Source organism: Gracilinanus agilis, chromosome 6 (assembly GCF_016433145.1).
Source record: "Gracilinanus agilis isolate LMUSP501 chromosome 6, AgileGrace, whole genome shotgun sequence".
NCBI classification, from domain to species: domain Eukaryota; kingdom Metazoa; phylum Chordata; class Mammalia; order Didelphimorphia; family Didelphidae; genus Gracilinanus; species Gracilinanus agilis.
In genome coordinates this window covers 28971368-28982819 of record NC_058135.1, presented here as the reverse complement: position 1 = coordinate 28982819, position 11452 = coordinate 28971368, and the positions used below count along the sequence as shown (strand labels likewise).

The 11452-nt window shown below is 40.6% G+C and overlaps 1 protein-coding gene across 5 annotated transcripts in view; it reads right to left on the bottom strand.

Moving 5' to 3' along the window:
- Positions 1 to 6659: 6659 nt before the first annotated feature.
- The window catches only part of CDKL2 (cyclin dependent kinase like 2), a 49643-nt gene continuing 44850 nt past the window's right edge, over positions 6660 to 11452 (bottom strand). For 3 of the 5 annotated variants that reach the window (XM_044681421.1, XM_044681420.1, XM_044681422.1), the window contains 3 exons: positions 8723 to 8812; positions 7979 to 8198; positions 6660 to 7129 (listed from right to left, as the gene is read on the bottom strand). In XM_044681421.1, the coding sequence (XP_044537356.1) occupies positions 7039 to 7129; positions 7979 to 8198; positions 8723 to 8812 (401 nt within the window). In that variant the 3' untranslated portion in view covers positions 6660 to 7038. Of the gene's footprint in view, positions 7130 to 7978; positions 8199 to 8722; positions 8813 to 11261; positions 11369 to 11452 lie in introns of those variants that run through there. The other 2 variants (XM_044681423.1, XM_044681424.1) reach the window with 2 other exon arrangements.

Below are 11452 nucleotides of genomic sequence, written 5' to 3'. Positions count from 1 at the left end.
AGAGAGAGAGAGAGAGAACGACTAACCTGGGAGCCAGAAAGAATTGAGACAAATCTTGGTCCTGGACAACTTTCTAAAATAAGAAGGTGCTACTCTGAATTTGTAAAAGGATTTTCCTCACCTAGGAGTTTCATGTACCGATGAAATCATAGGTCAAGTTCATATCCCTTGGCTATTTAAGAATGTAATCTCAGACCTGGAAAGATTTCAATCATCTTTTATTGAACTTCCACAGTTTCTATCCTAATACAATAGTACCAATGAGTTCCAGTTCATGCAACTAAATAATATTTACAGTTCCCTCAGTTTCACCTTGGGAACCCTATAAGGACTTTTCAATCAAATGAAGAAGCATCTTTATACATAGATGCAGATATCTGTATACACTATACGCATGTGCATATACACAAATATAGTACAGATAGTTCCTTAAAATCTTCACCATAAAGTAATTATTTTCATCCCAACTAACCACATAATAATTATAAGAAAGGTTTCCTTAACTTCACCTTTTGCTTATGAGCATGACGTGCTGTCACACAGTGAAATTCATGTCTAGACTAAAAGAATACCATAAATCCACTTTAAAATTACAATAAGGAAAAGACAGACTCACAAGCCAAACTTTGGACAAAATTTTTTTTACAGCAATTCAATGTCGAACAATGACTTGTCAGTGCAAACATGGCTGTTGGCTTCCCAAACTAGATTTAAATGTGTTATGTAGTTCACAGCAGACCCTGATGTCCAGGAGTTTATAATCTAAAGTGTGTAGAAGTGAGATTAAGGACAGTGACACAAAGTTCTCCAGTTAAAGGAAAAGGGAGATAAATGTAAAAGAAAGGGCCAGGCAAAATGCTCTAAATAATTTGGAGCCAGTGCCCTCCATTGATTAGGTTCAATGTACAGAGGCTATGTTCTCCTTAGCTGCCCATGTCTACTGAGAAACGAGATTCTTGGCCTTATTCTCTGACCTGGAAACTAATGAATTGATAACTGCCTTTATATCTTTTTTCTTAACATAGACTGTAAATGAAAGTTTAATAAGCTGGGGCTAAGAACAGAGAATCCATGCAAACATGAGCCTTACATACATATATCTGTGTTTCAGTTATCTCTTAAGGGTCAGAGGATGCATTTGCTCTGTCTCTAAACAATAAAACTAATTAATGGAATTGAGAATATTGGGAATGTGGAATATATTTTAAGTTATTTGATTTTTCAAGAAAGGCAAAATTTAAGGGACAATCGTTTCAGGAAATGCTACTGGTGAATTTTGATTTTTTTTTTTAATTTAATTTGCCTCCTTCGTGTAACTCCTTTGATCCCGGAGGTGTTTTTGCTTTTTTTAAAAGAGGCATTTCAGGGGATCTGAACTCAGAAAGACTTGAATTCAAATCTGGCCTGAGATATTATATAGTTGTATAACTGTGGTCTCTTGGGAAGTTCCTAAAGGCAGAGAAAACCTCAAGAAGATGATGATGAACACAAAGGCAAAGAAAGCTGCTCTACTGATAAAAATTGCCTTGAAAATGTTGCCTTCTAAGTTTTGAAAATTATCTTTTGACTTCACACACTGGAGTGAGCCATAAAGGGTTAAAAATGGACAGTCACAAGGGGCAGCTGGGTAGCTCAGTGGAGTGAGAGTCAGGCCTAGAGACCAGAGGTCCTAGGTTCAAACCTGGCCTCAGCCACTTCCCAGCTGTGTGACCCTGGGCAAGTCACTTGACCTCCATTGCCCACCCTTACCACTCTTCCACCTATGAGACAATACACCGAAGTACAAGGGTTTAAAAAAAAAAATGGACAGTTACAGCAAAGGAAACATTTTCTAAACAAGATGCTGGCCTGAGACAAGCAACTAGAACTCAGGCAAACTACAGAGATTGGATGTGAAAGAAAGGTACCAAGTGGTTGCATTTCAGAACTGAATCAAATAGAAAGCAGAAGGTGGCTTGTCATGATGTAATGTACTCATTTAACTGGGTTGCCATGAGTCTTAATATGAGCAGAACTGCAAAAGACTCAAATCAGTGCCTTTAAAGGAATCGATTTGACTTCTTATTGGGAAGCAGTGACAAAGAAACATGAATTCCACTGGCATAATGAAAAGAGCTTTTTGTTTGGTTTTTAAAATCCTTTTTTTCTTTTTGATTATCTCAGTAGAGCCTAGTATTCTAAAGCTTCCTAGATGGAATTGCCCATCCTCACTCATATTCAAGCCTAGCTTCTTTTAATAGGAGATCGATGGCAAGGTTCCCCTCTAATATCTCTAAATTTTAGTAAATTTCAGTAAAGAGGACAGCTAAAGGGGAACTCTTACATCCTAGAACATATGTGTGCCCTAAATTTTGACTGCAAATAGAGGCAGCTAGGTGGCACAGCGGATAAGAGCTGTGGAGCCTGGAATCAGGAAGACCCGAGTTCAAATTTAGCCTCAGACACATACTAGCTGCGTGACCCTGGGAAAGTCATTAACCCTGTTTGCCTCAGTTTCCTCATCTGTCAAATAAGCTGGAGAAGGATGTGGCAAACCACTCCAGTATTTTTGCCAAGAAAACCCCAAATGGGGGACCATGACTGAACAACATGTCAATAATACCATGGTCATAGGTATTCTCTTTAACATACCACGCACACTTAGCAATCTGCTTAGTAAAGTAAGCAAAGTCTCATGGTTTATGACATTTTTAACAATGTTTCTTACTACATTCTATAGGTCCTCTCCTTCTCTTCCTTCTCACTCCTGTCTATCCTTTCCTAAGCTCTAACCCTCCAAGCAAAAGGTCATCTATATCTTGATTTTCCATTGGTGCTGGCAAAGAAGTCATAAGCCTGAAACCTGGAAAATACAAAAATGTGATGTTTCATTTTGTTTTTTTCAGGTCAAGGAAACAGATACACCCTTCCTGGAGTATCAGGGGCCAATATTAATCCTACAGACTGTCAAATCTTTACACTCACTCCTCCCCCTGCTACCCAGCATCCAAAAACAGCCTTCAAACCTGTCACCATAGCAACCAGACAGTGCTATTTTCCTCATTTCAGAAACCCCAGAGTCCACTTTGACTTCTCCAACCCTCCTTTCAGACATCCAAATTATGGTCCCCATGGTCATTTCCCACCTCCCCCTCCTCCTTTCCAGCCTCACTTTCCTCACAAGCATTGTCATCACCCTTTTTCACTGCCTCGGAGAGGTGCCCACCGTTACAAGTACTTCCCCAAGAGAAAATCTTCAAGAGACAGCTCATCAGAGGAATACAGGAGGAAAAGAGAAGTGCCTGCCCTTCTGAAGCAGATATGAAAGGAGCCAAATCTCCAGTGGAGGAAGAAAGCCTCTGTTTTCCTCTTTAAAAGATATAGTCTGAGTTCAAAACTTAATGAGCAACTGGGAAATCAAAGGGGAAGAAGCCAAGCCATGGTTCGGGAATGAAGAAACAATGACAGTGACTACATTTGACTTGTTACATGTCTCAGGGCATTTATTTCTCATAGGAAGAAACTCAAAATTGATGTCACTAGTAATATCAAGGAATGAAAAATATTAAATATGTATTAGAATTTTTTGCCTCTTCTAAACTAATGGTTTCCAAAATGGGGCCCCTGCCCTTCCCCCAATGAGTAACCAACCCATCAGAAGATGGGTCATGTCTAGCTCTCCACTATACTAATCCAGGGGATTGTCTCCAACACAACTAATGTCTTCCTCATTTCCTGATCCTGGCAACGTACCGCTCCTACCCTTTCCCCTCGTCTGGTGTTGGCCCCAGCACCAGCAGTTCCAAATTTCCTTTAAAAAATTCTCTCACATTCTCTACTCTTCCCACAAGGTCCCCATATCCTGTCCCTGGATCACTTCATGGCTCAAGTAGGCATCCCTTGTTTGGTTTTCCACCCTTTGACTGGTTCTGAGCTCTGGGACAATAGCCAAAGAATGAGAAACTACATGCCCAACCTTCTTCATTTCTGGTGTGTCAAAGTACCTTTTCAGGGACCCAGCAACTGAAACACTATTTCCTACAAATAAAGAAGCAACCACTATCACAGTGGGTGATATCACACTATACACAGGACTGAGAAGTGAACATGGTGGAAAGAATAGTCCAGTGATGGTGAACCTTTTAGCAATGTAGTGCCCCTGCCCCCACCCCACCAAGTACAGGGTGTGCCTGCCTCCCCCCTTTACCCCATTAAACTGCTGGACAGAGGGGTGGGTGAGGTGAGGAATGTCCTCAACAAGAGTAGAGAGTAGAGGGAGAGGGGAATAGCTTCAATGCTCTGCTCCCCTCCAGCTCTGCCACCTGTGAGCTGCCCACCTTACCCACTATGTGCTCCCATGGCTGCTGGGCAGAGGGGAGGGGATGTGAAACAATGTTGTCAGGCACAGTGGAGAGGTGGAGGGGAGCAGGTCTGCCTGAGTCCCTCTGCCTTTCTAATAACAAACTCTGGGGTAGGCGAAGCAGCTGTGTGCCATCTTTGACACCCGTGCCATAGGTTCACCATCACTGGAATAGTCTGCACTTTAAGTTTGAGTCCACTCTCTCCCAGACTGAAGGGAAAACAGAAAGAGAAGAGGTATTTACATAGGGCCTACTATGTGCCAGGCACTGTGCTCGGAAGTTTACATTTATTATTTCATTGAATCCTTACAACAACTCTAGGAGGTAGATGCAAATAATGGCTTGCCTTAGTTTCCTCCACTATAAAATGGAGATCATAATACCACCTACTTTGCAATATTGTTATCACAGTACCTGGAACATAGCAGGAGCTTAATAAATGCATATTCTCTTCCCTCCCTTCTCTCATGCACTTCAATTCTCAATAAACCTTTATAGCAAAAATCCCTTTGTACAAGCTAATCAATGTTAACTAGTTAAATGTTACTGGGGAGGTTATTTACTAATGAATGATGCAGAAAGGAGTAAACCCTCTAGATTGGGGCTCACAGATAACCTCAGGAAGATGTTAGCTCCTCTGGGTTAACTCTAGGATCCTCAAAAGAGAGCTGGTCACAGCTCTAACCACTATCTCTGCTGGTCCTAGTTTGGCTTGGGAGGCTGTTTTCAACACATTTCTTAACAAATGCTGGCTGGATTTGGACCATTCCTTTTTAAACAATCATTAGTCAGGATATCCTTAGCTGTGGCATAGGCATATTTGTATGCAATAATCAACAGTGAAACCAGGATTAGACAAAATACTTGGGAAATGTAGGACAATGGTCAACTGAATTTTCCAATGAGCCAAGAGTTTTTTTCCACTTAATTAGAGGATTTGATCTACAATATATTTGTCCATTTTGTGTCTTGGCAAATAAATGACTGAATCTTTGATTTTTAATGTCTCAGGTTTATATAGTACTTTAAGCTATTTCTTTACAACAACCCTGTGGAGGAAGCAAAACAAATGTTGCCATCCCCATTTTAACGGTAACAACTCTGAAGCTGGTGCCTGATGGACATGTCAGAGCCAGAATTTGTGCCCTCATCTGTCCTGATTCCAAGGCCAGAATTCTCTCCACTCTATGGCAGTAAGCATTCTCTCTTGGAAGCTGATCATGGCCCATGTGAGTGCAGATACATGGAGAACTGGTTTCTATTTCATATGTTCCTCAAATGAGTTTCTAGTCCACACTCTATTGGGATAGTCCCCCACAATGTTCCTCTTACAATGTGAGGCCCCAAACGGAACACCATTGTTTAAATGTGCTTTGACCAGTAAAGGGTACAATGGAATACCTCCTTCCCTCCCTCTGGTCACTGTACTTCTCTTATTAAGAAGCCCACAATCACATTAGGCTTTGGGCAGACAGGTCTCATGAGAGACTTCCCTTAAACTTGTAGCCACTTGAATCCTTCAGTCTGGTCTTTTCTCCATCCGCTGAGAAGCTAGTTCATTCTTATCCTACACTTGTGTGACTGACTTCTCAAACCCACATGAAGTAATTTATACTTGTCTCTGGGATATGTCATCATATTTTATTCCAACAAAAATCTTTGTATCCTGGTTCTTACACTTAACAGCTAAATCCATTAGTTAGTTACCTCGCTCCCCTTTGTGTATGTTGGATAAGGGGGCCTCTGTGGCATCATTAATAGGAATTAGAAAGCAGGGCTAATGAGAGGCGCCCCTTGACATTACTCCCTATTAATTAATACTCTTGGAATGCTAAGTTTTCAGCCACTTCTGAAGCCAAGCAATGATGTATCTGGTCTCCATTTTTCTTTTTTGACTATTGATGAAGATCACACATTTCCAAAGTTTTTAAGTAAGCTTAGTAAAACAGGGTTTATGTTTGATCTGGAAAGTGGATCTCAAACTCACAGTCAGCCAAAAGTCTGATAATACTAATAACAAACAACAACAATTTATATTAAAAAACACTATAAAGTGCTTTTTAAGAATATTATCTCATTATATCCTTGCCATAGCCATAGAAGGCAGGTACTATTATGATCTTCATTTTATAGATTGATGAAAGGGAAGTAGACAGAGTTTAATCAACTGGTCCAGGGACACACAGCCAGGAAGTGTTGGGAGCTCTTTTTGAACTGACCCTCACCTAGCTGTCTCTACACAAATGCATGTGCCCGAAGCACACAATGACTTTTTCCTTACTTTATTCCAAAGGGATAAACAAATTCAAACAAGGGGGGGGGACACAAACTCTTCATAATAAATCACACAGGAATGTCATCTTTAAAGGTTTTATGCATTGATATTCTTAAAGGAAAAATCATAGTGTTTGTACATACTTCTACAGACCTGGGTGAACTGTCTAAGAAAGTGACCTCTCACTCGTAAAGAGGAATGATAAAGTTTCAGAACTGGCTCTCAGGCTATGGATGTTCTAGACAGGATGTAGAAATGCTTGCACACAATGACTACCCAAGGGGTCCAGGTAGTCTTCTTCCTCAAGAATCCCCTGATGTCGCAGAAGCTGGAGGATACTGCTGCCTCCTCTGCCCTTGGCTAGATCAAGCCAGCTGGATGCTTTTATCTGATCCAAGTCACAAAAGACCAGATCCAGCTTTCTCATGGAAAGGGGGTCAGCAAGGAGATGCTTCTGGCTTCCCATCTCAGTGACAGAGCAGCACTGGAACTATCAAGGTGCACATCTGAATCCCTACAGTCAGATGAATGAGACAAGGTTAATAATGTCAATACTTTGAAGTCTGGTAAATTTGTCATGGATTAGTAAGGAAACCTCTTTTCTGGGTTCAGTTTCTTCTCAGAGAAAACTCTGGCCCCTCTACATGCCCTCCTCCAATCATCGTCAGTAAGGCATTTAACTGACTACTAAAATGTAGTTAACATAATTCCTGCTCTTCAGTTGTAGGCCTGTTCTCCAGCCATGGTCTCTCATTGAGGCCTAAGACTGCCAGCGTCTTAAAACAAAGAAGGCTATATACTGTTGAGACTGCACTAAGACACTGGCAGCTGACGAAGGATTTTCCATTTACCAGAATTATACTTGTGTGATCCCCTGGAGTAGAAGTTCTTTGAAAGGGCCAGAAGGGACCAAATTTTCATGAAACATTGATCATATGACTAAAGATACCATAGAAAGCATCCTGAGAGATACTTACTTGAGGAAGAATTTATATAATGCAATGCAAAGGAACAAGTAAGTTTTTAATGTATTTTGTAACTGAATAAGGAAGTGGGAAAGAACAAGGGTAAAGGGTATTTTCTGATATGACCTCCCACTCATGGTCAGCATTCCACCCAGCTTGCTCCCACACAAACATATAGCTTTATGTACACAATACAGAAATTTCAACATATTAGTAACATCAACTTTAAAAAAATAAATACTATTTCCCTTTGTCCCACCCCCCCAGACTTTTCTTTACCCTGCCTAATCCCTTCTGATCTGTTCAGTTTAGTTTAGTTCTTCATTCTACCAGCACATGCTTATTCATGCAGCTAGGAGCCCCCTTCTCCATCCCAAGGTATTGTGAAACACAATTACCAAGGGGGAGAAGGGATTGCTGTGATGTTGGGGAAATGCTGAATCTGTCTTAGATAAGCTGGAAAACCATCATCCTTTTGTTTTCCTTTCATTGCCACAGCATTGCTCCCAGGGAAAATGATGCAATTCAGTGGGATAGAGTCCAGCCTGTGTCGCTCTCCTCTCAGGATGTCAACAGTCTGATTCCTGGAGCTTGTCATCCTGGATTTTGGAGTACAATCTAAGACACAAAGGAAAAAGGCATTAAAAGCATCCTTATTTCTACAAAGCAATGGCAAAGAGAAATACCATAAAAAAAACAATAAAATGGATAAAGTGTCAGAATCAATCTTCTAAGAAACAATAAAAAATTACAGAAATATAATTTTTAAAAACCCTTTGTAAAAATTAAATTATAGAGAGGGGTTTATTTAGCATTGATTCTAAGACAGAAGGTAAGGATTTTTATAAAAAGAAAAACAAACAGTAAACTACAAGAGGCAAAAGTTATTAGTACTATTAGTTTTAATGATTATATTAGAACAATTTTGCTTCATGTTTTAGTGAAAAGTCATAATGAGAGGAGGTTGTTGATTGGGATGTTAATGGAGTGCCAAAACCAAATTGTCCAAATTTTATAAGAAATAAAATCTCATCAATATAAAAAAAAAAACATCGTATCAGAAAGTCATTGATTTCCTTTTATGAAGCCTTCCACTGAAGAGCTATGATGAGCTAGAAGAGCTAGAAGAGGTGATAGCTTACCATGACACAGGTCCTCAATATTCTTCAATTTGAGTGTTCTACTGGAGGGAAGTTGGCCTCTGGAGAGTCTGGCTGGGAGCATCCTGGTACCTGCCAATTAGGAACTAAGAGTTACAAACTCACAATCAATTAAAAACCTCAACTCTGTCCTCTCCCAAAGTTGGAATATGGTTATTCCATTATCATCAATGTTTACAGCTTAAATTACACTCCCCAAGAAAGGAGGAAGGGAGGAGGAAAAGGGAGATAAATGATTTGACATTACTTTACACACTGGCCAGCAGCTGACATCCCACTGGGGAAAGAGTATGTGCATATCTGCACAAAATAAATACAAGACAGTACAAAGTTAACTTTGGAGAGGGGGGCACTTGCAGTTTGGGGATGAGGCAAGGAAGGCTCCTTGATCTTTGAAGGAAGTGAGGAGTTCTAAAAAGTGAGGGGGAGAAGGGGAGCATTTCAGGCATCAGGGCTGTCTGGGCAAAGGCATATATTTGGAAAATGGAATATTAGGTATCAGGAACAACAAGTAAACAAGTCTGGATGAGCTATGTCTTTATTCCTACAGCAATTAGAGTGCCAAGTCCAAAGTCAGAAAGACTCATCTTCCTGAGTTCAAATCCTACTTCAGACACTTACTAGCTGTGTGACCCTGGGCAAGTCACTTAACCCTGTTGGCCTCAATTTTCTCAATCTATAAAATCAACTGGAGATTTATTCCAGCGTTTTTGCCAAGAAAACCCCAATAGGGTCATGAAAAGTTAGACATGACTGTACAAGCTGAAGTAAGAGAAAATCATGAATCCTTGCTGACTGAATCCAGTACAAATCTCAGGTGAGCCATCACTTCCTAAATCAATTCACTATCCCCCGTCAACACAGCAGCAATTCCAATTCTATTCATCCTTTCTTGGGTCTCCCAGGACATCCTCTCCCCCACCATCTCAGCTAAGGGCATTGCCTTATACCAAAATAAATAAATAAACAAAACTTGAAGCCATTCAACAAGCCCTCCATCACTTCCTTTTCTCCTCATCTCACTCAAACATCTTCCCCCATGATCTCCTCCCTCACCATTCTTTCACATAAAGAGGGGGCCCTTCTCCTTTCCAAGGGAAACCCTTCTAAGTCCCCAAGTGATCCCATTCCATCCTGCCTTCTTCAGCAGATTGTTCCCTCCATCACCCCCCCCATTTATCTTCAGTCTTTCCCTGTCTACAAATATGCCCAATTCTCTTCCATCTTTAAAAAAATCCCTCACATGCTCCAGCTATTCCTTCTAGCTTTCCTTCAATCTCTCTCCCCCTTGAGAAAGCCATATATAATCAATGCCTCAATGCCTCCTCTTCCTCTTATCTCACTTCCTTCTAAACTCTCTGCCATCTGCTTCCAACCCCATCATGCAGCAACTCCCTCCAAAATTACCATTGATCTCTTGATCATCAAAGCTAATGGCTTTTTCTCATTCTTCACCCTTCCTGACCACTCTTCAGAGTCTGACACTATTATCAGGTATGGATACTGTTTTCTTTCTAGGTTTTCATGACACTGTTCTCTTCTAGTTCTCATCCTCCAAGTTTGACTTCTTTTTAATCTTCTTCCAGGCCATGCCCACTAACTGTGTGTATCCCACAGAGCTGTCCCTTGGGCCCATTTCTCTTCTCCTATACTATTTTACTTGGCAATTTAAAAGCTCCCAAGCATTCAACTATGTTGTCTATGCTGATGCTTTTTAGATTTATTTATTCAACTTCAGTTTCTTTCCTGAGCTCCAGTCCCACATGAACCTGATAGCCCAGAGACATCTCAAACACATGTCCAAAACTGAACTCACTATCTTTCTCTTCCCCCAAACTTCCCTGAATTCTCTACTGCTATGGAGGAAACCCCCCCCATCCTGACAGTCACCCAAGCCTAGGGTCATCCTGAGCTCCCCACTTCCCCTCATACCACATAGCTAATCTGGGGCCAATAAGATTGAGGGACTAAGGTCTGAGTCTCTGGACAAACTACAGGGACTTAGTATGCATATGTTTTTTAAACGTTCAACTCACGAATTAGGTCAGGAAATTATTTTCTAGATGGTAGTTCGGAAGATATTGTCATCTATAACTCTGAACTTCACTATTTGACAAAATATAGTACAGAGCTTAGCACTGTTCTGGCACACAGTAGGTGCTTCATAAAAGTTTACTGAATGACTGATATTGAATAGAGACCAGCACTTACAAAGGCTCTACATTCATTTTAGTGTGAGTACTTGTTCCACTAATACAGATTATATCTCTATACATTAGGAGGGTTCCTTAGTAACCTGGGCTCCAAAATCGATTGCCTGGCAGCCAACCTTCTGGCAATGGGGTGTTTCCAGGTGATTAACAACAATAATTGGAAAGCTCTATGAACTAAAAACAGATGAAATACACAGAGCTTAACTGACTCCCCCAAAACTGGCCCTAAAATCTGCCTCAGACAGTTTGATAAAGAAGTAGGAGAAAAATCTGAAATATCATGAGGACTGCAAAAACTAGGTCTGTACCTGATGCAAGGTCATATTGGGGTTGTACAGCTCAAAAGCAGCCAGAGACGAGATCCGAGATTCTGAAAGAGTTTTGTTTTCTTTCTTTATCAGTCTAGAATTTCGAACTAAAGAATTAACACATACACAGAGAAAAGGGGAAAAAAACAGTAAGAACAGAACTTTGGGGGGATATTTTTAATTGTCCATAT